The sequence below is a fragment of the Sus scrofa genome, chromosome 4 (assembly GCF_054392235.1).
Source record: "Sus scrofa isolate SSC_HxYL_T2T_F1_AM1 chromosome 4, Sscrofa_HxYL_maternal_Yorkshire_Landrace_v2.0, whole genome shotgun sequence".
NCBI classification, from domain to species: domain Eukaryota; kingdom Metazoa; phylum Chordata; class Mammalia; order Artiodactyla; family Suidae; genus Sus; species Sus scrofa.
In genome coordinates, this window is record NC_139386.1 from 9916534 (window position 1) to 9944510 (window position 27977).

Here is a 27977-nt window from a genome sequence, read left to right on the forward strand (position 1 = left end):
GTCCCTTCCCATCTCTGGACCTCAATTTACTCATCGGTGAAGTGGGATAATTACATTCTAGTGTGTGGCTACACGCGGCTCTAAAGTGCCCAGAACACGGTAGGTGATCTGCGTCTGTTCATTCCTATCCTCTCCTTCCTTTTTAGGAGAGAGGTTTAGTTCTGAATTGTTTTAAGTTCTTAAGCAAGAGCTTGTAGTTAGATGGTTCATTAGGATTGCGAAAATAAGCACAACCCCAGAGTCACTGCTGCTGACGTTCAAGTGCTTTTCTCAGCGTCTCCCTGACTCAAGGTCAATTATCGGTTAGTCTTGCATTGACTCACGCTCTGCTGTCGACAGAATTAAATTGGTAAGGAAGGGAAGAGCCTGCTCAGCATCATAAATCAATGGGCCAGTAGTCACTGTGCCCACTTGGCAGCCAGTCTGCCCCTGCTTTTGGGACTTAACCAGCCCTCTAGCAGCTCACCCTGGTTTCAGGCATTTCTGCGGGTTGTTCTTGGGATCGGGTACCTGGGAAAGTACAGAGAATCTGGCACGGGGCTGCCTGCCTGCAGCCATGTCGATATGATCGCAAGTGCTTCAAACTCCCAATCTGCTCGTGAGGTCCCCTCCCCAACACCCCCTGCCTCTATGGAGGACGCTGAGCCTCAAACAAGCAAGGTGCCCTTACTCCCAATATCTTAGCAGGGCTGGAGATCCATCCTCCTCAGCCTCCTTGTAGGAAGTCGACATCATGAGATTTGTGAAGACGAGTTTAGGGGTTAAACCACCTGTGTTCAAATCCCAGCTCCACCATCAACCAGCTGTGTGATCTTGAGCAAAGTAATTAAAAGTGACTTACCCTCTCGAAGCCCTGTTGTCCTCATCTGTGCAGTGGGGATGATGAGTTCCTGCGTGATGGGAATAGATGAGACACCAAATGCGATCATGGAAACAGCACAAGGCCCCGCAGAGACAAACACTTGATTCATATTAACGATTATTGTCAGAAATGACCCCTTCTAGTCCACAAATACTGCCATTCTACAAGTATCCTTACTCTCATCACTGGACCGCTGGACCCCACCTGATCTCCCAGCCTCTACTCTCAAGCTCCCTCCTCAAGCCATCTGGTCAATCCATTATCCTTCTTACAATCCTTAAGGGGCTCACCGTTGCCTCTAAGGAGCTAGAAATTCAATCTGTTTGTCAAGAACTTTGAAGCTCTCCTTGGAGTCCCACTGACTCCTCCAGCCTTGTCTCCTATACATCCACATATCACCTTTTATAGCCCAGATGCCAGCCAAGCAAAACCATGTGCTATTTACCAGATAGGCTTCTGCACACACGTCCTTTAGCCTGATGTATGTCCACCTTGTTCCAGTCCATCAGACTCAAGGACACCTGCCTCCGGAAGCCCTCTTTGATCATTCTTCATTTTCTAATCTGTGCACAGAAATTTTTTTTATCATTGCCCTTATCTCTGTCTGTTCTACTCATTAATTTCCATAGCTTCTTCTTTCATTAAAATAGGAGCTTTTGAGGGCAGGGGTCATTATTCATGGTCATATTTTTGGCACTTAGTAGAGCATCAGGTGTCCAATTAAATGTTTGTTGAATGAAATGTGAAATGAATGAGTGACCAATAGAAATACTAGCTCATTTGGAATCACATTGTACTATTAATTCACTGGAAAATAAGTGTCATCTCTCTACTTCCTTATGATTTTGGCTCATCATTACCCATAAACCATGTGGTCCGCATCCTGTAAGCACGAGCTGCTTTCAGAACTGAAGTGTCGTACCTTTGCTGTGGGCATTGTTAGGCCCTGCAGAATCGTGGATGGATAAGACACCGTAAAAAGCTTAGAGGCAAAGCAATTACAAATAAGTACATGTAGCAGGACACAGTTGCTGCTGAAATAAAGCATCATTGAGCTCTGGAGGGATAGCCAGCCTTCACCATTCACTAGACCTGTGAGTTGAAGTGTATCATTTAACATCTGAGTCTCAATCTCTTCTTTCCTAGAGTAGGGATATACGATTTTAAGTGTTGATATAACAAAGCAGGCAGTGTACGCAAAGTGTTATTAGAAGTATGGCATAAAGTCAGCTCTAAGCAAATGCAGCCATTAGGATTGCAACGGAACAAAAGATAAATTCAGACTGGCTGGTTTATTTTGGGTTTCACAGGGCAGGGGGGGAATGGGAACTAATAGCTACATTAAAATCTGGCATTAGACACGGAATGACTAATGCTCTGAACTTGGTGTCTGAAATGTGAATTCTCGTCCTGGCTGGGACCCAAATCAACTGTGTGACCTTGAGAAAGTGCCTTCTTCTCCTTGGGCCTCCATCTTCTACCTGTAAGATAAAAAGCTTGCAAGGACTATTACATCATGTACGGTACCCTGAATATAGATGAGGATGGATGCATTAAACTCACATTGCAAAGTGCTTCATTACATAGAATTATTTTCGTAACACGTACTAAGTGCAAAAGTAGGTTACCAAACAGTCTGAACCATAGAATCCTAAATTTGTAAGCACAGATATATTTTTGCATGAAGGACGAGGAAATGGCATTGAGTTGATTCCAAATATTAAAACTTGTCTTCTCTGGGTGACAGGCTTAAGGACAATTTTTATTTTTTTATTTGTGAATTTGTATCAGTTTCTAAATTCACTACAGTTAGCACGAATACTTCTATGATGGTTAACACTCAAATATTAATTTTTATGAGACATCAGATGAGATGATCTCTAAAGATTGTGGTAACCCTGAGAATCGTACTCTTCTACTCCTGTCTTCACTTAATTATGTCCTTTTCAATTAGCATAAGGAGAGGGTAGTATTATTAATACAAATAAATTAATTCAAAATGTCCTTGCTTTTGTTTCTGCCACCCAATATCTAATATTACAATAGCAATACAATTTTGTACATATTTCAGCCATTTGGCCCTCTTTGGAAGTCCTTTAAATAGTCACAGAAGCTACCCAAAAAAATCCCTTTTAAATTCAAATCACAGTTCTTTCTGAATGTTCTTTGGCCTGGCTGACTTAGTGTGCATATTCTGTAGTCTGTACTCAGCCCATATTTTTTCCATCTGAAATACATCCTAAAGACTCAAAGACCATTCATAATTTTCCTTCACTTTCCTTCCAAGTTTGATCTAGTCATCTCTCTATTTTTGGTCAACCACTGCTTTTGAAATGAGTCAAGAGGGATTTATGTTTTCTCTTGAAAGTGTGTTTTAAGTAACAAATTGCTGTGCTTAAAAAAGTCTTCTGTGTCACAAAGAAAATGATATCAGAAGTGCCATTCAGGGCAGGAGTTCAGGCTGTATTCACAAGGAGCTAAACTTAGGACATCTCCCATTCAAACTGCTAACCTCTACAATCTCTCTTCTGCATGGATGCTAGAATATTTTTTCCCCTACAACCAGGTCACATGATGGGTTGTAGGGGTAAAAGCCACGTGAAGGAGTGATTTCGTAAAATGCCATCACCAGGAGCAAGAGCATTTGCTGGGAGCTCTACAGGGTAAAGAGAGGGAGACAGGGCCAGGCACCATGGGCACGTTACCAAGATTTGGTCAATTCAGTCTCACAATTAGGGAGGTAAACACTGTGAGTCTTTCCCAAAGCAATGAACTAAGGCTCAGAGATGTTAAGAGCATGTCCAGGGTCAAACAACTGGTCGATAACAGAGCTGAGATTGCAACCTGGGTCTCTGTGGGTACAGAGCTCATGACTTTATTTTGTCCGGAGTCCCCAAACGTCAGGGGCCAGAGAATTAAGTGACAAGAAGGAAAGGGAAGTGCTGGAATGTGCCTAGTCCCCAAAATAAGCACTATAGTGACAGTGAATGAATGAAAGAATGATCAAATCCATCCTAAAATTCTGGGAAATAATACACAGCTCACAGTCAAACCCTCTGCCCTTGAGCACTGGTGATGGACAGCCCAACTAGATCTGAGCACTCTCCCCTGCTGAGTCTGACTATGGCCGTGAACTTGACATATTATGTTTTCTTATTCTCCCTACTCTAGAGGCTTGTAAACCAGCTAGCTAACCAAGATGTATGTCTCATACCTGTAGAACCCATCCCACCTTTTCCTCCCAAAGTCTTATCAACCTTTAATATTCAGCCCTTGAGTTTTCCCTAAATATCCGGCCTGGGTTACTTTCTCTTCCCAGATATCCCCATGGCAACGAGCATACATCCTTCCTATGGAGTGTATTGTGTTATGAAATCATCTGCCTCTTTCACTGTTTTGAAGGCAAAAGCAATGGGGGTTCTTCAGATCTGCATCTTAGCCTGTGCCGGGCACACAGTAGATGCTCAGTAATTATGTGCTTTGCTGGGGCTAGAGAAATAAGAAATACAATAATGAGTATCATCCATTATTAGCATCTTATCGCCAAGGAGAAGCAGGTGGAACTAGGAATTCACAAATCTGAGTCTCGTTTCAGCCCGCAGGGTTCCTCAGTCCCCTGGCTCCCCGTGTGCACAGTACCTCCCCAAGAGAAAGCACATTTCCATACCTAAGTCCCCATTCTACCTGGAGAGCTGGCTGGGCCTGGCCCTGTGTGAGCTGGGAGGGTCTTCTCATGTACAGTCAGGTGAGACGCTGGCCTCGACAGCGGGGTTCATGCCTCCGGTACCCTAAGTCCTGTGCTATTTCTGCTAGTCCCCACTGAGACCAGAAGTGGAGAGCTGGAGATTGCCTGGGTGCAGCCCTATTAATGCCCATTCTAGTCTCTCTGAGCACTGCACCTCCTCTGTGATGGCCCCACTGTGCCATCAAGCCACATCAAAGTTGAGTGACTTCTGCGTGAGTTCTGAGTATACGTATGCTTGTGGTTGGGAAGCTATAAAACAGTGGAGTCATGTGACCTGGTTGTAGGAGTAAAAAAAAAATGTACTCAATGCCATGTAATAACCTAGCAGCCACGCATAAAAGAGATTATAGAGGTTAACAGCAGGAGGTAACCGGAAGCCATGGGGCTGTGCTCGGGCGGTAGGTATAGGTAAACACAGAGAGAAGTGGGTGGGCTGGGGATATAGTTGGGTGGAAGAGGGGATGGGATTTGGATATTGGATGGTGAGGGCTGACTCGTAGTTTTTTTTTTTCGTTTTTTTTTGTTGTTGTTGTTTTTGTTTTTTGTTTTTTTTTTTTTTTTTTGTCTTTTTGTCTTTTGTCTGTTGTTGTTGTTGCTATTTCTTGCGCCGCTCCCACGGCATATGGAGGTTCCCAGGCTAGGGGTTGAATCGGAGCTGCAGCCACTGGCCTATGCCAGAGCCACAGCAACGCGGGATCCGAGCCGCGTCTGCAACCTACACCACAGCTCACGGCAACGCCGGATCGTTAACCCACTGAGCAAGGGCAGGGACCGAACCCGCAACCTCATGGTTCCTAGTCGGATTCGTTAACCACTGCGCCACGACGGGAACTCCTTTTTTTCGTTTTTTGCTCAAGCACCTGGGTGAGTGGCTGAGAGGGCGTTGCCTGAGATAGAGAAACCCGGGGAACAGAACAGGAGGTAATGGAAGCAAGTCACGACGTCCATAGAGTTGAGTTGTCTGGAGCATTTTGACTCTGGGTTTCCTTCTGCAGCCAATGGAAGCCTGTCAAGGAGACTGTTTATTCCCACGAGCCACCTGTGTTCATGTTCAAAGCCCAGCATTAGTTTCTCCAGACCCTTTGCCTCCTGGCCTAGCTTGTCCTGAAAAAGACTTCCTGTGCTAAAAGGAAAGAGAAAGCATTTTGGGAATCAAGCAAGGGAGTCCCTGGCCTTCTGAATCCCTTTGACGGGTGAAGTGCATGTCTGTGACTGCACTTGCCGCCAACCAGCTTCAGCTGCCTCCAGCCTGGTCTTCTAGAAGGCCCAGGACAGGACAGGTCAGTCAGGATTGTGAATGGAGTGTCGGCGATTCACTCCAGGAGAAGATGACTAGTGAAGAAGCCTTTATTAAAAGATACAAGACTAGAAATAAGGGTAACAGGGAAATTTACTCAATACTGTGTAATGACCTGTATGGGAAAAGGATCTAAAAAGGAATAGGAGTTCCCGTCGTGGCGCAGTGGTTAACGAATCTGACTAGGAACCATGCCCTGAGGTTGCGGGTTCAATCCCTGCCCTTGCTCAGTGGGTTAAGGATCTGGTGTTGCTGTGAGCCGTGGTGTAGGTTGCAGACGCGGCTCAGATCCTGTGTTGCTGTGGCTCTGGCGTAGGCCGGTGGCTACAGCTCCGATTCGACCCCCAGCCTGGGAACCTCCATATGTCGTGGGAAGCGGCCCCAGAAAAGGCAAAAAGACAAGAAATAAATAAATAAATAAATAAATAAACAGGAAGAGATGTATGTATATGTACAGCTGGTTTACTTGGCTGCACACCTGACATTAACATAACTTTGTTAAGTCAACTTCATTCCAATTAAACAATTTGTAAATGCACATCTAAAGAAAAAGAGGGGATGCTTGTCTTCACATGGACTTTTTTTTTTTCATTTTTTAAACTTTTATTGAGGTATAGTTGATTTACAGTGTTGTGGTCTTTTCTGCTGTACAACGAAGAGGTTCTGTTATACATGTACCCACACCCCTCCTTTTTCAGATGATTTTCCCATATGGATTATCACAGATGGGTGGGCAGAGTGCTCTGTGCTGTACAGCAGGACCCTGTTGGCCAGTCATTCCATATGCCATAGAAGTCCCTGTGTGTCCATATTCACATGGACTTTTGTGACAGGTAGAAGAGCTCTTTGCTATCTAGAAAAATGTGTTCTGAAAATAGAAGGCATCGTTATTAATGTGAGTGCATCATCTAGATGCTGCATTCTAGCATCTTCTACCAGGTATGACTGATTTGATCTCATACCCTTGCAAGTCAATTGATTTCTGGATTAGCCTATGGGAAAACCCTCAGCACAGCTCTGATCACATAAGAGGGAGTCCAGAAAACAACGGCTTCTTTCGTGGTCTCCCACTCCAGTCTGAACGTCGGTTTCCTAGTAAGTCTCCTGAGGTCTCCCCATGTTTGTCAGTAACCATCCTGCCATTTGCGTTTCTTCTTCCAACAGAGATTTCCTGGGGACCAAGGAGGCATCGCTGCTGCTGATGGCCATGTTCCTGCTCGCTGTGTTCTACCATGGACAGCAGGTAATCTGACGTTTGCCTCTAACTGGCTCTGGGCACCTGGCGTTTCCTACCGCCATGAAACTGGCCGGAAAAACCTCCATTCATTTCCACAACAAATGACTTTTAGTTGCTTATAGCAAGTTGTGATTCTTAACCAATCATTTCCTAATATAGACCACTTAATACAAAACTGAGGCGTTCCCATTGTGGTTCCACAGGTTAAGGACCCAGTGTAGTCCCGAGAGGATGCAGACTCAATCCCTGGCCCTGCTCAGGTTAAGGATCCTGAGTTGCCACAAGCCGTGGCATAGGTCACAGATGTGGCTTGGATCCATTGCTGCCACGGCTGTGGTGTAGCCCTCAGCTGCAGCTGCTATTCAACTCCTAGCCTGAGAACTTTTATATGTCACAGGTGCAGCTGTAAAAAGATAAGTAAATAAATAAATAATATAAAATTAAGATGAGGACGTGGAGACTAATCTGGTTTTCACTCCCTTTGGGTGTATCTCTTTCAATGACACTATTGTCCAAAAAAGAAAGGGAGCTTTCAACTTCTGCCTGAGGCCACCTGGGATCCCTCCCAGTTCCATTGCCTATAGACAAAATGATGACTACAGAAGTTGTGTGCCATACAAGACAAATATTCAGGTTTGAGGAGCACCCGAGCCAGGGTTCTAATTCTATCCTGCCTCTGAGCAGTTTGTGGCCTTGGGCAAACTTACTTATCTCCCTGAGCCTCCGTTTTTCTTCTCTCTAAAATAAGATAGTCACGCCTAACTCGGGCTGTTTTGAAGAATCACTTGAGATGATTTTTGTGCACTGCCTTATAGAAATGTGGGACGTGCTTCATAACGGATGTATCCTAAGTAGTAAAGTACCTACCATATTGATGCCACTTCCCCATGAGCCAGGATCTTCCTACCTTTTCATGTCCGTATCTGCCAGGATCTGGGGTAAGCATGGTAAACAGCCTATATAAAACCCTATCCCTGGACCCAAGGGTTCCAGTCTCCTGGAGAGCAGACCCTAAATAATGCAATGGGGTGGGGTGCTATGTATGGACCAGATTTGTCCAAGGACCTTGAGAGTCAGAGAAGCAGGAAATTATCCTGCATGGGAGCATGGTAACAGCCTTCACCCAAGAGGTGTTGCCTGCTCTCCGAGACCAGTAGGACTTCTCTGTGCAGACTGGGACCATAATCGCAGCAACAGTCATCACTGGGAAGGATGCTCACTTTCAGGTAGAGCCAGGCCCTGTCTGCTTCCCTGATGCTCTGGATCCCAGTCCATCCCTCTTCTGTCTGTGGGCATTTCAAAAAAAAGTAACCGGGAAAGGAGAAAAACAAAACAGGAAGAAGATCAGCCAGAGCAGAAATAGAAACATACCACTGGGAAATCACCATGGAAACAGGGAGGTAACGAGCCCTGAGGAATCTGGGATGAAACAGCCAAACACCCTAAGAACCTAGAGGTGCATACACAAAGTTATTTGTAGCAAAGCAGGATGGTGAAATGTAGTCAAGGGGAAAAGAAGAGTAAACAAAACCTGTCGGTTGCAGAAAAGGGGGCAGGAGTGAATAGGTATCAAGCTCCTCCTGTGTTGGGTGGCTGACACTTCACCTCTCTTATTTAATCCTCCCAACAACCTGAGGTCGCCATTGTCAGTCCGGTTTTGCAGATGAAAAAAGTCAGGCTACTCAGCCAGGGAGTGAGAGAGCTAGAATTCAAACCCAGATCTGTCTCCCGAGCCCACTTTCTGGATTGGGGAAAGACAGAAAGAATTGTCTGCATTCAGTCCTGCAGGATGACTTTACCTTTGCTTTCCAATAGTAGCCACATGGTGAGACAATAAACCAGATGGTGAAACAATCAACCAGATGTCCACGTCTGGCCACGTGTAGAATTTCTACATTTAGGGCTTTCGGTTATTTGTGAGAGCTGGGGTTATGTCCGTCACATCTGGATGGCTTCTAGTTACAGGCGAGAACTCCTTAGTCTGATGTGCAAGTGACAACCTATTTGTGGGCTGTGAAGAGTGAATCAGACAAGGCAATCCTGTGGAAAGACATACGGGCACTCCATCACCGAGGTTTTCAACTGACAAGTGAGAAATTCTCAGAGACAGCTAAGAAAGACCAAGTTCAGAGTTGGCCGGGGGTGGGGGGGTCCTCCTTCCATATTAAGGATGTTTCTGTCCTCTCTCTGTCACTTTAAGGAATTGCTTTGTGCCCCGTCAGGTCCTCCTTCCTCCAAACCCTTCTAACATTCTGATTCGATTTATTCTATTCCATTTGTCCTGGGAAAGCAGGTAACCTAATCCCGCAAAGAATGTGCATGAAGTAGAAAGATGAAAGTGAATAAATAGGGAGGGCCTGAGTGCTTAAGTGATATCTGATATTTTTCTTTTTTCTTTTTCCCTTTCACAGGGTTTGGAAATTATGTAACCACATCCCTTAACTGTAGCAGTTACAGATATAAGCTTTGGAGTCGGGTAGACACTATTCCATCCCCACCTCTGCCACTCCATAGACAGATGACCTTCAGTCATTTACTTAACTTTCTGAGTCTCACTTTTCTCACCTGTTAAATGGGTATAATAGGGAGAGGTTCTATAGGTTTGTTGTAGTATTATATGAGAATAGAGTTATAATATACTTCCCGCAGTGGTCTGCACTAGAAAAGCTGCTCAAAAATTGTGAGCTATTAATATTTTACTTTGAAAGCAAGCATTTGAGATAAACAGAGAAAGTATTATTATCCATCTGGTCCCCAGGCAGCAGCAGAGACTATAGTCATTTAAGGTCACAAAGCCAATAAGGAGAATCAGACAGAAACAGGCATCTAAGCACTGAAACTTCAAGGACCATTCACTGTCCTCCATCTGCGGCTGCCTGTCAGAGGATGCTTGGCGGTCACCCAGTCCTAGCATCCGTCAGAGTCCTATTCATCTGGATCAAATCTGTCCATTCCTGGGTTTGCTACCTACTTCTACATTTTCCCTTTGTGACTCAGAGGCCCTCTATTTTTATTAAAGGCTGAATAATCCCCATTGATGCCCGGTCCACGGCAGCATCCTGGTGGGATCATGTGTAATTTTGCATCTCCAGAGTGACGGAGGTGGTTATGTAACTGAATGATTGGGAAATTTCATCTTGAGCATATGTGGAAGCGATATGCCAACCACTGCCCCCTCCTCTGAGGCAGGTGAACATTCTGGATGTTGGACAAGGAGAGCAGACAGCCGGGTGCCTCCCACCTCGGGCCTGATTCACTTGCAGCCCTAAGGTTTGGGCTCCACCCCAGCACCTCCATTTAGAGCAGGGGAAGAATACGTGTGCGTGAGGCAGAGATGAGGAGGTCAGGTCTCCAGTCACTTACTTCCGGGTCTGATCAAGACAGGCACTGGAATTGTGCAGCTTAGAACGAAAGACCCAAGGCTTAGAACCAAATTCTTTATTTTATGTTATTGTCTTATTAGGGCCACATTATGGCAGCATATGGAGGTTCCCAGGCTAGGGGTCAAATCAGAACTGTAGCTGCCAGACTACACCACAACCACAGCAACGTAGGATCTGAGCCACATCTGCGACCTACACCACAGCTCATGGCAACACCAGATCCTTAACCCACTGAGTGAGGCCAGGGATCGAACCTGCATCCTCATGGATACTAGTCCGGTTTGTTAACCACCGAGCCATGACGGGAACTTCAGGAACCAAATTCTTAAGTTTATATCCCACCGATGCTCCAGGGACAATGGGTGACCTTGAGACACTCAACCTCCTAGACCCGCCATTTCTTTACTTGTAAAGTGTAATGATCTAGCGAGAGTTGGAGAAGAGCTGCACAAGGTCACGGACATAGAGTCCAGAGGTTAAGAGCCCCAGCTTGGAGTCAAAAATGCCCTGAGTTCAAAACCCAGCCTCTATTTGTGCAGCCTTGGGCACCTGACTTCTTCTTACTGTGCCTCCGTTTCCTCGGCCGTGAAATGGGCGGAATACAGTAACTACCTTGCTGAGCTATTGTGTGATTAAAGGACCTTCTGTACATATGATGTGCCTGGTCCAAGGCAAGAACTTAGCCAGTGTTAGTTTCATTCTGTCACAAGAATCTGGCACAAAACATATGAACAATGGATATTAGTTCCCTTGGTTCTCTTTTCACATAGCCAGTGCCTTGATGGTTTGGGAAAAACCAGGAGACTGCACTAACAAAGCAAGTCACTTTTATTTTTCTTTTCTTTTTTAGGGCCGCACCTAAGGCATATGGAAGTTTCCAGGCCAGGGATCGAATTCTGTGCCACAGCCACAGCAACACCAGATCTCAGCTGCATATGCAAGCTACGTCACAACTCCAGGCAACGCCAGATCCTTAACCCACTGAGCGAGGCCAGGGATTGAACCCGAGCTCTCATGGATACCAGTCAGGTTGCTGAGCCACAGTGGCAACTCCAACTCCCACAGGAGCTCTTGAGCAAATGCTGAAGCACGTTCACTTTCAGAAACTTGGCGTCCTTGCCTTTGTTTTATTCTGCTTTTCTTGTCACGTCTGCTTTCACCACGCTGCGCTGAGATGACCTCTTTCCTTTGTGTGCACGCCTGGCACCATGCAGCTGACAGAGTACTCACTTATCTCCCTATGCACAGCCTCTAGCACATAGTAGGTACCTTGGATCTTTAATCAGTGGGAGGGGAATACTTTCCTTCCAAGGAGGTCTAAGAATATGTGATGCCTGCCTTCATGAGACTTGCTTTGACAAGAGACAGAACTGTGGTTGAAGTAAGGAACATGCCTTGGATGCGGCGATCTGCAGTCACCTGGCCAAATGGTGTGTTCTTGCCTTGCACTTGGAAAATTCTTGCTTAAGTCACCTCCAGAATCCCCTCCTCATATTTTCTAATTCACACTCACGTAGATGAGGGAGGTCCCCTTGTGGCTCAGCAAGTTACAAACCCAGCTAGTATCCACAAGGATGCAGGTTCCATCCCTGGCCTCGCTCAGTGAGTTAAGGATCCAGCATTGCCACAAGCTGCCGCGTGGGCTGCAGATGCGGCTCAGATCCCAAGTTGCCAGGGCAGTGGAGTTGACCAACAGCTGCAACTCTGATTCGACCCCTAGCCCGGGAACTTCCGTATGCCACAGGTGCAGCCCTAAAATAACTAACTAAATAAATAAAAAAATTCACTTCGATGAGAGTATTTCAAAAAAAAGAGGTATACATTTTTCTCTTGCTTTAACCAGTCATGCATTTTTAAAGGGGGAAACAAAACCCTTCCTTTGGAAAAAGTTGTGGATAAAATCCTGTCCTGCAGCTTGACAAATCAAAACTTGATGCTTTTGAGTCTGGAGGGAAGCAAACTAAAGCATAGTTTTGATCTGATTTCATCCACAGATGCTTTAAATTATAGAAATACCTGATAAGTCCACATCTTAGACATTTCCGAATTCTTTCGCAGGCATCATATCCTTGGGTCCATACAATGGATGGTATGATAATCCATGTCCCTTGAATTAGACAAAATGAAGGCAATTGTCCTTATTTTTAGAAGGGGACCCAAAATACAAGTCAAGTGAACTTCCTACGGTCAACTCGGTAAAACAGTCAGGACTAGCATTCCTATAGTATTACTGAGTATAACCTGCTGCCACCACTTATATTTTTAAAAAATGACTTCTGCACTATTTGGAACATATGCAAAGGTATATTAAATAGCAGAATGAACGCACAGCTTCAGCCATCATCAGCCCCTCCCTTATCTTGTTTCATCTACACCCTATTTACTTGCTCACTGCTTCTTCCCAATTCTTCTGCAGCCAATTCCAAATGTCCTATCATTTTGCCTATAAATAGTTCAATACGCACCTAGAAGATAGATTTTTAGCCTAATCACAACACTATGAACAGGCTTAAAAAATAAAACAGTAGAGGAGTTCCCATTGTGGCACAGGAGAAACGAATCTGACTGGGAACCATGAGGTTGCAGGTTCCATCCCTGACCTTGCTCAGTGGGTTAAGGATCCGGCGTTGCCATGAGCTGTGGTGTAGGTTGCAGATGCGGATCTGGCGTTGCTGTGGCTGTGGTGTAGGCCGGCAGCTACAGCTCCGATTGGACCCCTAGCCTGGGAACCTCCATATGCCACAGGTTCGGCCCTAAAAAGACAAAGAAAAGGCAAATAAATAAATAAATAAAACAGTAATTCTTTAACATTTTCAAATTTTTAGGCAGTGTTTCAATTTCCTAATTAGTTTATTTTTTTAGGTTTGTTTACACTGGGATGTAACTTAAGCCTATATATTGCCATCTGTGTGGCTTAGTCTCCATCTTCCTTTCTTGAAACGTTTTGTGGGAGTCCCTAACCTCTAGAAGGTCTCTCAAGCTCAAGTTTGTTGATTGCATCCTCTAGGGATTTTGAACATGTTCCTCTGTCCTTTGGTTTTTTTCTACATTGGTAGTTATGTCTAGAAACTTGGTGAGATTTAAGTTCAGCTTTTTTCTGCATTAAAAAAAAAATGTAACTGGCTGATTTTGTGAACTGCTATTAAGAGGCATGCAATGTCTGCTTGTCTCTATTTTGTGATTTAGGAGCTATTGATAATAACTTACATTCATTTATTTTATAGGTGTGATATTCCAGTTCTATCAATCCTTTTCATTTGTTAGCTGGAATACATTTTTAAAGAGACACTTCTCACCAACAAGTTATTACTTCCAAGTACAGCTCATAAAGCAAAGGCAGGATAAATGCTTAATGCTCTCCCTAGAAATTTGTTTCCTCTAAGTTTCCCAGTAAGTCAGTTCCTGGGCATCATCCAGATGTGACCAACGAGGCTTTGTTTTTTAAGCATTATTATGAACTTAGGCATTTTAACATATTTCTGTGTTTCACTCTATTTTAATTCTTCTTCTTCTTAAAGTTCAACTTGTCACATCTTTGACAAGCGAAGGCCTATTCCTTTCCACATAACCCCAGCAGTCTCTGGTAGTCTGCTTGCTTTCTGATGTAAAAAGATGTTTCCGGCTTGAACATTTTCTTTCCTAAATTTCACCCTTTTCTGCAAAGAAGGCAAGGTCACTTTTGTAGGAATTGGTATTTTAAAACCACAATTGGACACGGGGAGGGGTCACTGGTACTAGGTTTTCACTGTTTCTAGGCCCTGAGTTCAGCAGGCAAAGCCAGGAAGTACATACGTATCGATCCTAAGTGCCCTATAGTGATGTTTTTCAATTTCCATAAGACTATATGGGCTTTTGACTTAACCTTGTCAATCTCATATCTGGCATCTGCATCTCCTTTTTCCCTTCCTGAAAATCTGGGTTCTCAGTGACATCAACACAGTTACTCATTTGCTTTATCCTACAAGTCAAATACAATAGTCTAACAATAATATTACAAACGTTACCACCTATGAGGTGATGGTTGTAAACAGTTTTAAGATTCTTTTTCAGCTCTTTTTATCCTCAGCCTTTTCCCCTCTAGGAACGTGCCAGCAAATTATTGCGTTAAAGGGCGTTTGGAATAGTTCCTCTCTCTGAGATTGTACATGTAGGTTCATTTGTCAGTTTGTCCTCACAGAGCTTTTAAAAAATCCATTCATTTTATAATTAAGTAAAATATTTCCATGACTCAAAAGTCAGGTTTATAAAACAAGGTATTATTTTAACAGTTTAAATGCATCCCTTTTCCTCCACCCCTCCCTTCCTCATCTCATCAGTAATGGGTTTTTTATGGGGATTTTTTTATACCTCAATTTTTTTTTTTATGTCCACACCTGAAGCATGGAAGTTCCAGGCTAGGGGTTGAATCAGAGTTGCAGCTGCAGCCTAAGGCACAGCCACAGCAATACAGATCCTAAACCCACTGAGTGAGGCCAGGGATCAAACCCGCATCCTCACAGACTCTATGTCAGGCTTTTAACCTGCTGAGCTGCAACAGGAACTCTTACACCTCAACTTTTTTTTTTTCCTTTTTTTTTTTTTTTTTTGCTTTTTAGGGCCACACCTGCAGCATATGGAGGTTCCCAGGCTAGGGGTCTAATCGGAGCTGTAGCCGCTGGCCTACGCTACAGCCAGAGCAACGCCAGATCCAAGCCATGTCTGCAACCTACACCACAGCTCATGGCAACGCCAGATCCCTAACCCACTGAGCGAGGCCTCCTGACCTCGAACCCGCAACCTCATGGTTCCTAGTCAGTTTCACTTCCGCTGCACTCGACTTTTTAATAAATAAATTAAGAAATATATACAAGTGGAAAGAGAGGTGTAGTTATCTCCTATCCTTAGATCAATGGTGGCACGCTGTCCATGCCTTTCTCCACCTCAGAGGCCAGCCCATCAGAGGACATATGGACAAATGGTCTTCATTTCTTTTTGTAGCTGCATATAATGATTTCATTCAACCAACACAATGAACACTTGGATTGCGCCCAACTTTTGCTCTTGTAAATTCTGTGGCATGAGTAACCTCGTGCCTGTGTCTTTTCCTATTTTTGCCATCCACTGAGGCTGGCACATAAGACAAAGAAAAGAACTAGCTGGATTTTATTTAAGCCCTTGAATTCAGGGCCTCTGACCATGTGTTTAATGGTGTAGCATATTGTTCAACAATTCAATGACATTTGAAATAGTGACATTTCCCAAAGCTGTGGGAAATAGGGTTTAGGAGATTCTTTAGACGCTGTCCACTTTCCCATGCAAAGGGAAGCTAAGACTGGAGGAAACTAATGGGCATTGGAGACCTCTTATGAGCCACATGCTCTCCCTGTAGCTCCCTAAATAATTCCTATTCTAATCTCGCATGGTCATGAGTACGCCTCCCAGTTTTAGAGATGAGAAAACTGAGATGACGTAACGAGTCCAGACTATGATGTTTGACTGTGGGACCAGGACTCTAAGCCATATTTGCCTCACAACTAAATCCACAATCCTCCCGTTATTAGCTCATTCCTTCCTTCCTTGCTGCCCAGTGATGGAGCTCAGGTCTGGAACTGGACTATGAAGTTACACTCAAATCCTGGCTTCCCCGCTAACAAGCCTGTGACTTTGATCAAGTTACTGAAGCATGTTTTCTTCCCGTTTCCTTGCCTGGAAAACAAGGAGAGATAATGCTGCCTTCCTGTGAGGGTTGTCGTATGAATGTGGATTCCTTAGACCAGTGCCCGGCACCATCTAACGAGCCCCCTCTCAGGGTTAGCTGGCTTTATCATCAGAACGTGTTTGCTGAGTGGACAGATGGTGACTGAACACCTGCCCTGTGCCAGGCTCCTTGCTACATGGTAGGGGGTGTGATGTTGAGCGGATGAAAGGCCCCCGACCACCCCCTGACCTCATAGTGCCTACAAAACAGTGGAAAACCCAGGCATTATCAGATAATCACACAGACAATTACAAAATCGAAGGTGCCATAGAGCTAGGAAGGGGAGGGACACAGCCCCATGAAATCTAATCACCTTCTGGTCTCTTGGTGTCCGACAAAAAGCCTCCCGCATGTCCAGCTCAGGCTCTACGTCTGTCTCAGTTGTGAAGTTTCCGGAGAAGCCCTCGCCACCTCCCGCGGGTGTGCACCTGACCCTCTCCTTGTCTTTCTCTCGCGGGAACTGCAGCTGGAGTACACGGCCCGCCTGGACTTCCTGTGGAGGGTGCAGGCCAAGGAGGAGATCAACGAGATGCAGGAGCTGAGGGAGCACAACGAGAACATGCTCCGAAACATCCTCCCCAGCCACGTGGCCCGCCACTTCCTGGAGAAGGACCGGGACAACGAGGTGAGCCCAGGCCCGTGTGGCCCCCGAGGCAGGGGGGCCGGCCGCGGGAGGGGGGCCGTGGCACGCAAGGATTCCCCCCGCCCCCCCGGCTCTGGGAGAATCCCACCGGCCTCTCGTGAGCATGTGAGCGTGGAGACCAGGCCCATCACGTGGTTCTGGGCTGCGCAAACTGCCCAGCGCTGTGAGAGGCACAGATGGCCTCCCCGGCCTCTGGGACCCCGTCTGTAAGATGAGTGTAATGAGATCTCTAGTGCAGCACTGAATTGGAATTTTAAAGTTTTATATCAGCAGGAGAGGGAGTGGGAGGAACTGGGGCTTTGGGGTTAGGAGACGCAAACTATGACATTTATAATTGATAAGCAATACGGCACAGGGAGCTATATCCAGTCTCTTGCGCTAGACCCTGACAGAAGATAATATAATAAAATGAATGTGTATGTATATGTATGTACATATATATATTTATAACTAGGTCACGATGCTATACAGCAGAAATTGGCACATTATAAATCAACTATCATTTTTAAAAATTATTTAAATTTAATCAAAAAAATAAATAAAGGAGTTCCCATCGTGGCTCCGAAGGTATGGCCCTAAAAAGAAAAAAAAAAAAAAAAGAATCAGAAAGAGCATGGCTGTGTGTCCACATACAACTGAATCACTTTGTTGTACAGCAGAAAGTATCACAACATTGTGAATCAACTATTCTCCAACAGAACTTTTAAAACATGAAAAGGCAAACACACACAGGTCCCCTGCCAGGAGCGACAGGCAGGGGCAGGTGTGGTCAGGGGAACACCCAGCGATGCCCACTTCTGATCTGTGACTGAAAGACAGGAAGGTCACAGGCACAGCAAGGGGGTGGGGAAGCGGCAGGACCCCTCAGGTCGGAGGGAACCCGCAGCGCAGAGACACTGGGCCAGGCTGAGCCTGGGGTGCCCACAGAGCAGGACCAGGAACTGCATGGGTCCCCCAAGGCCGTCATAACAAAGGCCACAAACTCCGTGGCTTGAAGCAACATTTATTCCCACGGTTCTGGGGGCCAGGAGTCTGAATGAAAGTGCTAACAAGACCGTGCTCCTCCAACGCTTCCAGGGAAGAACCCTCCTCCTCTTCCAGCCCCTGGCGGCCCCACGTGCTCCTGGGCTTGTGGCCACATCACTCTGATCTCTGCCTTGACCACAGGGCTTTCTCCCTCCTTATAAGGACCTGTGTCCTCCTGTCTTATAAGGACCCCAGTCGTTGGATTGGGGGCTCTCTCCCTCGTGGCCTCTCTCTATCCTCTCTATCCAGCGTGACCTCACCTTAATTACATTTGCAAAGACCTGTTTCCAAACAAGCGGACGTTCTGAGGTTCCCGGTGGACGTGACTTTGTGGGGGACAGTGTTCAGTCCATTCCAAGGATGAAGGGGGTGAATGATGTGAGGAAAGCTCAGGCCAGGGCCTGGCAGTCGGGTCTTCAGGACTATGGTAGGGTTTGGGGCACCCTCTTAAGTGCGGTGGGAGCCTTGGGGAGGCCTGTGTTCCCCAATCTGATCGGCTGCTGGTAGAGGGTAGGCAGGAGGGTCGCTGGACTGGAAGCCAGTTGGGAGACCCCAAAGTAGCCCAGGAAAGGGCCTGGTGAGGAAGCCCCAGATGGGGCAGCGAGATGGAGAGAGAGAGAAGGGGGTAAACTCCAGGTACCTTTACCAGCTGCAATCCACAGGACTCAATACTAGAGAGCAGGTGGGAGGTGGGAAATAAAAATTAAAAAAAAACAAACAAACAGGGGAGTTCCCGTCATGGCGCAGTGGTTAACGAATCCCACTAGGAACCATGAGGTTGCGGGTTCGGTCCCTGCCCTTGCTCAGTGGGTTAACGATCCGGTGTTGCCATGAGCTGTGGTGTAGGTTGCAGACGCAGCTCAGATCCTGCGTTGCTGTGGCTCTGGCGTAGGCTGGTGGCTACAGCTCCGATTAGACCCCTAGCCTGGGAACCTCCATATGCCTCGGGAGCGGCCCAAGAAATAGCAAAAAAAAAAAGACAAAAAAAAAAAACAGGGTGTTCCCGTGGTTGTGTTGCAGCAGAAATGAACCTAACTAGTATCCATGAAGACACGGGTTTTGGCCTTGCTCAGTGGGTTAAGGACCCAGCATTGCCGTGAGCTGTGGTGTAGGCTGCAGACTCAGCTTACATCCTGAGCTGTGGTGTAGGCCAGCAGCTGTAGCTCCAATGCAACCCCTAGTCTGGGAACTTCATATGCCTTGCACAAGGCCCTAAAAAAAAAAAAAAAGAAGAAGAAAAAAAGCCATTTAGCTCACCTAGGAAACGGTAACTCAAGGGAGAAGTGAAAGACGCCTTTAAATGCCCAAAGGGTCTTCCCATGAGAGGGACTGGCTTTACTCAATGAGATGCCAGAGGGCGGAGGGAGGGCCCTGGACAGTCAGGGGCCATATCTCTGTGCTCTGCGTTACGAGGAACCTTATGAGGGTGGGGCCATCAGGCTGCCTTGAACCCGCACGACTGTGAGACCCACAAGGGCAGGGACCACATAAGCCTCGATCACCACTCATCAGGGGCCCAGTGTCCCCACTCTGCGGTCCTGCTCATTAGAGGTTTGTGGAGGAGCTGGAGTGGTGAGTTCCTTTGCTGAAGCATCTGGGTGGGGAGAGGAGGCCCTGCTTAGGGTGCTGCAAAGGCGCCAGAACAAGCCTCCCAAGGTGAAAAACCCAGAGAACAAAGGTCACAAACTGACCGACTCTGAGACACTGGCCAGTGAGCTGGGGGCTGAGACAGTGTTTGGTCGGTTGGTTTGCTTATTGGTTTTAAGGTGTGGATCTGATGCCTTTAGGCTGGAATGGGCTCTCCAATTTATCTATCCATAGCCTGACACTTATGTTACCTTCTGGTCCCCTAAAGACATTTGGGGTGCGACCCTTGCCTTAGGGTAGAACTGGGGAGACCCACAGGGCCCATTTTCCATCTGAGCCTCTGCAGAAAGACCAGTGGGAGGGAAGCCAACGGAGGCGAGTTATCCGCTGCCTGAATAATCAGCTCTTGATGAACTCAGGCCCTTGAGAGTCTCCTGGATGCAGATCAAGACGCCAAACACCCTCAGCAGATGGAGTTCGCCGGGCCTGGGTTCAGGCCTGTTTCCTTAAGGCTCCCCGAGGTCAGGGGCTTTGCTGCAAGGGCTTCTTGACAAAGCCAGGAAATCAGAGAGAATGTTGCTACGCATCAGCCACGACCACCAGAAGGAGCGGAGGAAACTCGGGAGCCCTGCGAGGGGAGAGCCAGAAGGCAGTGAAAGGAAAGCTGCTCTTCAATCAAGACACCAAAACAAGGAGGCACTTGGAGCCCATGGGACGAGCAAGAACGTCCTGGCTTCATCCTGAAAGGAAACCAAGCAGAGATGCATCTGCTATTCAGGCCAAACCCCCACTTAGCAAACTAAGGTTCAGCCTGAATCACGGGAATGACACATTCTCAGCAGAAGGTCTTGTCACGCGTATCTGAGATTTTATAAATAGGTAAATAATTCACACACGGCTAGGCTTCAACAAAGGACGTCTTCACATTGCCCGAAGAATTTTAAAAGTACGATGCAGCACCATTTTTTGTTTGTTTGTTTGTTTTCAGGCCACACCTGCAGCATATGGAAGTTCCCAGACTAGGGGTCGAATCGGAGCTGCAGCTGCCGGCCGACACCACAGCCACAGCAATGCCGGATCCTTAACTCCTTAACTAAGCAAGGCTAGGGATCAAACCCACATCCTCATGGATATTAGTCAGATTCTTAACCCACTGAGCCACAGTAGGATCTCTGATGCAATACCGTTTACTGAACACCTACTGTGTGCGGGGGACTGAGACAGGCAGTTGATGAAAGTGACCTTTCATTCTAGTCACCACCTTACGAGGGGCGTTCAGTCACCCCCACGCTAGAGCCTGAGAAAATGGCACTCAGAGGGTCCCGACATGCCTCTAAGCAAAGCTACGACTCAAATCCAGTCCCTCCGATTCCTTCCGTCTATACCGTGTTCCCCACTACCGGGCAGCTTCCTGTGCTGCCCCTGGGAGTTTGTCAAGACGGAGTGCGTGCGTGTGTGTGTGTGTGTGTGTGGTGGTGATGGGAGGAGTCTGTATGGGAAGGCTTCTACTGTGTAGGTGTTTGGAAGGGTTGGGGTGTGTGTGTGTGTGTGTGTGTGTGTGTGTGTGTGTAAATATGAATGGATGTGTGGAAGAATGTGGTGTTTGTGTGTGTCTGCATTTACGTGTGTGTGTGTAGGAGACACAGACAATCAGAGGAGGGGAACATGTGAAGAACTGACAGGCAGAAGCAGGACCGCACTGGCCTTAAGAACTCACAATTTCATGCTCTATTTCCATAAGAGGCATTCGTAGCTTCTGCTCTTGCTGCAAATCTGAATTGCTGCCACTACAAACCTCTGAATATCTGACTGGGGGACACTTGTGAATTTGGGACGTAGCTTTCCTGGGACAATAGCAGGGCTCAAGGATGCAGGCAGCAGGGAGGCAAGGATGATTCTCCCCCATTTCATGGATGAAGCACCTGAGGCTCAGAGAAATAAAGGAACTTGCCCAAGGGCAGAAAGCTAGTCCGTGGTGAGCTGGGACTCAAGCCCAGGTCTGTGCAACTTCAAAGCCAAATGCTGGGTCCTTTCTCCTCCACCTTGCTGTTAGGGCGGGAGGGGGTAAAGGAGGAGCAGTGACAAGGCACGACTCAGACCATCCTAACACAGGGTGGCGGACAGAGCCTTGCCTTCTGGAACATCCTGTCCAAGTCTGTTCCGGCTGTGTCACCCTCACGGAGCTTCTGGCAGCTTCTGCTGTTCCGCTGGACGTTTGACTTAGAATAGCACCCCCCCCACCACCCCGGGCAGGGACTTTCTGGCTGATAAGCCCAGCTGGGCTGGGTCATCCCAGGAAACCCGCTCACTCCTGGCTTTATTAGACCCGCTGAAAGGACGCAGACAAGGGCAGCTGTCTCAGGAGCTGAACTGTCCACGCAGCACAAATTCCACCTCTGCCACTAACTAGCTGTGTGACCTAGGGCAGCTTACCCGACCTCTCTGAGTCCATTTGCTCGTCCAGCTGATGAGGAAATAATACCACCCTGGCTGAGCTGAGGTGAGAATTAAGTTGGGTAAGAAACACATGAAGTGCCCAGGGCAGCCTGCTATCAGGCGGGCTCAGCATAGACAAGTCATATGCTGCTCTTGAAACTCTGATGCCTGGATTCAGCCCTGGCTCTGCCTCTCATTGCTCTGTGACCATGGAAAAGTAATGAACCTCTCTGGGCCTCATCTCTAAACAGTACTTCCCAACTCTGTGTTACAACATTTGCATGCGGCGTGATGTATAACGGGCTTAAGTGCTGTTCTGGACACTCTGTGAGCACGCCTTTGTTGCTGCTACTATTTCTGACAAATATGAGCCATCATGGCTCTTTCTCCTCCTCCCCACTCACAGCCTCACCTCCTGCCCATTCATTCAGTCATGCCTCCAGCAAGGATTTCTCGACAACCTCCCATGTACCCCGTGTTATTCTAAATCCTGGGGTTCAAACAGCAAACAAAGAAGACAGCGTCCTTTTGGATATGCGGACCACGTTTTCCTGGGAACACAGCCATCAAAACAAAGAAATATATAACATAGAGCCTGGGAGTGATAAGTTCCATGAGGGGAGAAGAAGCTGAATGAGGGGCTAGCAGGCATGAAAGGGGACCATGGACACTGGAGGGTCCTGGAAGGCCTCCAAGGACTTGACTTTGAGCAGAGACCCGAGGATACTAATAAGGCCAACAGGTCCAGACAGTGTTCCTCCCGGGTGGAGAGGTGGCTGGACTTAGTAAAAGAAACACAGGACTTGGAATCAGACGGGCCCGGGCCGGAGAAGGCCTGAACGCTGGTTCCCTGGGCAGAGGGGAGACCAAAGTCTCCCTCCTGGCTTCCAGTCAGGAGCGGAGGGTAGCCTGTGCCTCAACGCAGAGTCATCTGCAAAACCCAGGTCTGTACATGCGGCCAGAGGAGGATGACAATAAGCCAACAACAGGCTTTCTATTCTCATTAGTCCCTCCGCGGTTGATGTGTTTTTGTCTTCTTTGAACCCAAAATAGAAAGAAACAGATGGCACACGCAGAGCGGCTGATGGGAGGGAGTCGAGTCACGGGGACGTCTCTAAAGGTGGGCAGGTGGCTGGAGCTCTTCTCTGCGCTCCTCCAACTCCCCCTCCCTCTTCCCCAGGCTCAGCTGGAGGTGGGAGGTCTGACCCATACGGGCCAGGTCCCTTGACCTCACAAGCCCTCTGACACCCGGCTGGGGGCCACCAATGAGGGGGACGCCAGATAGGAGCCGGGGGTGGGGGGGCGATGGAGGATGAGGTCAGGGTATTTATTCCTTTGGTTCTGTCCCGGGATCACCTGAGGCTGGCTACCACGTCTCTGCGCAGAAACTGACAGCCAGACCACCACTAGCCCCGTGTTCCTGAAGGATTTCTTAGGGGTCATCTACACTCTGCGCTCCTCGTCTAATTAAGCCCTTTGTAAATGACAGCCCTTGAATTATCTTAATTTGAATATGTCTCCCTCTTTTCTGCTGGGTCCCTGATATAATAGGTAATTGAGTCAACAGATTTTTTTCTTTCAAATCACAGCCATTGGAGGATGCGGTTCTACAGGTTGGCTGATGCAGGTTCTCTGACCCATAAAGCCGAGAGTCAGGCTCCTCCTGTGATTCAAGGCCAAGGTGAACGGCCCAGCCTTAGAAAGCCAGGGACCACTGCTCTGCTCCTTGGCTGCAATCCGTGCCCCCTCCCAACCCAGCCCAATCCAGCTAGTCACCAGGCATCTCTTTTGAACAAGGACCAGAGAAAGCATCTTTTCAGATTCATCCACACTTAAAGCTCAAGTTGACTGACCATGAATCTGAATCGGGACACCATCTTTCTCAGACCAAGGGCAGGAGAGGCAGAGAAAGCGAGCCAAGCGTGCTGAGGGGGACGCCCCTGAGCGTCTTTAACTCTGGCTCTTCTGCTACCAGCTGCTTGATCCCAGCACCTTCACTCCCTCGGTCTCATTTTCCTTCTCTGTAAAGTGGCTGAAGTGCTCACGCCCACATCACAGGATTATTGCAAGGATTAAATCACTGATTGCGTATGAAAACACTCTCTAAGCTTTAATGTTTCCTACACAAGCGAGGGAGTCATTAACTCAACATTTTTGAGTACCTCGCACCAGACCCTATTATTGCAGGCATCCCAAATCTACAAATTGGAGGGTTTGAATGCACAGAGATAAGTGGCGTGGCGTCTCGGGTAAAGGAAGAGATGGTTATTAAGGCAGTAGTGCCAGCAGCAAGGGCTCTGGCATGGAGTTACCCAGATGCCGCCCCAGCCCGAATCAGCCCCCTGCCCCATCATCAAGTCCGGGAAGGTCTGTGGATGACCTGGTCCCTAGGTGGATAGTGAAGGCGGAAAACAAGAGTTAGCCTGGTCAGGGAGGCTGACGGCAGGGGAAAAGGACATGTCCCGAGAGACAGTAGAAATGAAAGCATTGAAGTGGGAAACAGGAGAGCGTGTGTCTCTTCGTTTAGCTTCTTCCAGAAGCATCCCTTGAGACAAGGATTCAAGTGCAAGTAATCTGCCTGGAGATGGTCCCAGGGAACCCCCCCCCCCGGCCGCCCCCCAGGAGGATGAGGAGGAAGGTAACTCATTCCCAAGGCATCATCAGACTAGTCACCTCTGGGGGCCACTGGCGCCGAATCGCACCGGGGAATTCAGGGAAATGGTATAGGAAGCATACCTCAAAGTCATCTGGCCCAAGAGGTGACGTTCCCAGGTCTCTGCGCCCACTCCCCTCAGTCCCAGGTTGAGGGCAGCTCCAGAGGGCCCATTAATCTCCTGGCGATTTCAGCCCACAGATCACTTGGGCAGAGTGCCCTCTAGTGGCCAGAGAAAAACTCCATGCCAAGAATCCCGAGGGCTGGCTGGTGGCTGAGGCTTGGCAGAGAGCATGCAGGCTGGGCACCCACAGCGTCTGCTCCAGTTGGTAACAGAAGCACAAAGGTGCTGGTGTTTCTAGGACACAAGATCCAACACGGGGAATTGCGAGTAATGAAGCCAAAGAGATAGGCGGAGGCGAGGGCAGGAATATGTGAATGTGTGTTGTGCTCACGTTTCAGCTTTGTCCTGGGGGAGCGGGAGGGCTTTGAACATGGGAGATGCATGGCCAATATTGTATCTTGAAATATCACTCTGGCTGCCATATGGAGCATGGCTTTGGGTGGGACAAGACTGGAGTCAGGAAACCCAGGAGGATGCCTTCATATTAGTGCTCAAGGAGGAACACAGGAAGGGCCTGATAAAAAGTAGTGGTAGGAGGGTTAGGGAGAAAATCTAGGAGACAAAAAAATCCTGGCAATGTACTCAATCTGGATATGATGGGGAAGAAAGAGTCAAGGATGATTCCAAGGGTCTCTAACTCTGTTGACTTGTCAGTGCTGGTGTCACCAGCTACGTCAGGGAATGAACAGACAGGCTTAGGTGGAGAGGAAATGCATTCCGATACCTTCGTGATTCGGGGAATGTAAGCGCAACCCAGGATGAGACACAGAAGCTCAAAGTCCAAGGAGAACTGACTCAGAAATGGGATTTTAGAGACGCACATATGAAGACCGGTGAAAGGCTGAGTGAACGAGACGGCCCGGGTAAGGGGGTCAAAGACAGAACCAGACCAACATTTAAGGGAGTAGATAAGCAAAAAATAAATCCTCCAAGGGGCAAGCGTAAGGAAAACAGATGTGTACCCCTAAAGCATGGGAGTCAGGGGACTTACGACTGTGGGCATGATCACCCACCAATCATGTCTAGGAAGGCAGGACCAGGGATGTGTGCAGTGATTTGCCCATCGCGGCCAGCAGTCTGACCTGCTCCATGCTCATTTCCTTTCAGCCTGAGATGCGCATGGGCTTTGAGAGGGTGGGAACAGACCGGGGAGAAAACCAGTTTAAGACGCTGAAATGCAGATAAGGAGAGATGGGCTGGTAGTCACAGGTGTCTGCAGGACCGAAGGCATCTGGCACTTTTTCTTCTAGGAGATGCTTAGAGGAAGGGGAGGAGAAAGAAAGAAGATGAGCCCTGTCAGAGGATGTCGCTGAAGACATTAGAGGGGGTAGAAAGATCAGGAAGAAGCACCGCTCTTCATCAGGAGAAGGGAAAATGCATTGTCTGGGGCTGAAGCAGCAGAGGTGCCCATAGAATGAACTAGATGGTTGTATGAGGATAACGTGAGAGTAATGTAAGAGACAAGATCACGTGCTGAGTGGAATCGAGTGGACAGGGAAGCTAAGGAGCGTGGGCAGGGTTTGGACTAGCCACCAAGGCGGACAGAAAAGGAAGCTGACAAGGACAACTGATGGGCAGGCAGAACTCTGGCCTGGGCAAGGGCTGGAGACCATGCATTTTCCGTGGTTCCAATCCACACGGTTGTGAGGCTAAGGTGTTGATGAGATCACGTCCGAGCCTGGGGTTCTCTGTCCTGTGGGTGGGTTCCAGTGCATGGCTGCAGGGAGCATTACTGTGGAACCTCACCTCTGATGACTGTTTCTGGCTCCTTCTGTGTGTCTCTCTGTCCAGGAGCTGTATTCTCAATCCTATGATGCCGTTGGGGTGATGTTTGCCTCCATCCCAGGGTTTGCAGACTTTTACTCCCAGACGGAAATGAATAACCAAGGAGTGGAATGCCTGCGCCTGCTCAATGAGATCATCGCCGACTTCGATGAGGTAAACAGAAGCCTCAGAAATTTGCAATCGTGGAGAAGCATCATTGTTGTCATAGCATTGGACTGTTTGTTGGTGGTAAGCAATTTCTGCACTTGCAGAATTCCAGACTGCGTTCCAAACACAAACGTGCATCACCTAATTTAATTACGACATTCATCATGCAAGAGAAACGCAGCTGCTTCTTTCTGGAGGATCAGGATGTGAGGCTCAGAGAGGCTAGGAACTTAACCCAGTGGCACACAAACGGCAAATGGCAAAGCCAGGACTTGACTGGAGGCCAGTGCTACAGCGGCCCTGGCATCACAGAGACTGGCCAGGGCCGGGGATATTTCTTCATCTGCCCAAATTGCCAAAGATAGACCCATCCCTGAGCATCTGGTCAGACATCTCGACAAAATAGAAATATACCCCATATGGTACTGTCTTCTTCCAGGTTCCAGGACTGGAAAAAGCACTTTATTTACGTTAATAGACTTGGCAGGTGTGGGTCATTTTTGCCTCATCCTTTAGCTTCAAGTAGGACACCAGCGTCCGTCCAAATGAGATGGGAGGTTAGGATTTGAGAAGATCTTAGGGAAGAAGCCAGACAGAAGTGTGGCTTCAGCTCAAGTCTAACCTCCTCAGCCTGATCCCCCAGGGAGCTCAGGAGGGTACGTGGTACCACAGAGTGGCCCACATCAGCGAGACAAGGGGGCTGGGCTTCTATACACCTGTATTGGTCCGCCAGTGGCCATGGGCTGTCCCCATGCGGATGTGAAATCCCCCAGCATGGCCAGCAAGGGGATCCCCAGGGCTAATCTCAAAAACTGGGTCCAGCAACACATTGTCAGCAGGCAGCCCTCGTGGCGCTGTGAAGGAAGACCCTGTGAAGGATGCTGGTACCAACAGCATCCACGACATCATCCTAAACAGAGTTCTCTCCCTTAACCCCCGCGTCCCATCTAGGATTCTTTCTTCTTAACAGTTCTCAGATCTGGGGAGTTCCGTCGTGGTGCAGCAGAAATGAATGTAACTAGGAACCATGACGTTGCAGGTTCGATCCCTGGTCTCGCTCAGTGGGTCAAGGATCTGGTGTTGCCGTGAGCTGTGTTGTTGGTCACCAATGTGGCTTAGATCCCACGTTGCTGTGGCTGTGGTGTGGGCTGGTGGCTACAGCTCCGATTAGACCCCTAGCCTGGGAACCTCCATATGCCACAGGTGCAGCCCTACAAATCCAAAATAAAAAAAAAATAAATGGTTCTCAGATCTGCCCTTTTCTCACCATCAAGGCCGCCCTTGTCTCACTTTGGGCCACATTATTTCTCCTCTG

At 47.8% G+C, this 27977-nt stretch overlaps 1 protein-coding gene and 1 long non-coding RNA gene across 9 annotated transcripts in view; one reads left to right on the top strand and one right to left on the bottom strand.

Moving 5' to 3' along the window:
• Window positions 1–27977, top strand: part of ADCY8 (adenylate cyclase 8) — a 222504-nt gene that overhangs the window by 184954 nt on the left and 9573 nt on the right. For all 8 annotated transcript variants that reach the window (XM_021088903.2, XM_021088904.2, XM_021088905.2 and 5 more), the window contains 3 exons: window positions 7069–7147; window positions 16728–16886; window positions 26522–26668. In XM_021088903.2, coding sequence (XP_020944562.1) covers window positions 7069–7147; window positions 16728–16886; window positions 26522–26668 — 385 coding nt within the window. The remainder of the gene's footprint in view (window positions 1–7068; window positions 7148–16727; window positions 16887–26521; window positions 26669–27977) is intronic.
• Window positions 19061–27977, bottom strand: part of LOC102163032 (uncharacterized) — a 187436-nt gene continuing 178519 nt past the window's right edge. The window contains exon 13 of the long non-coding RNA XR_014843345.1: window positions 19061–19142. This is a non-coding gene — a long non-coding RNA (uncharacterized LOC102163032). The remainder of the gene's footprint in view (window positions 19143–27977) is intronic.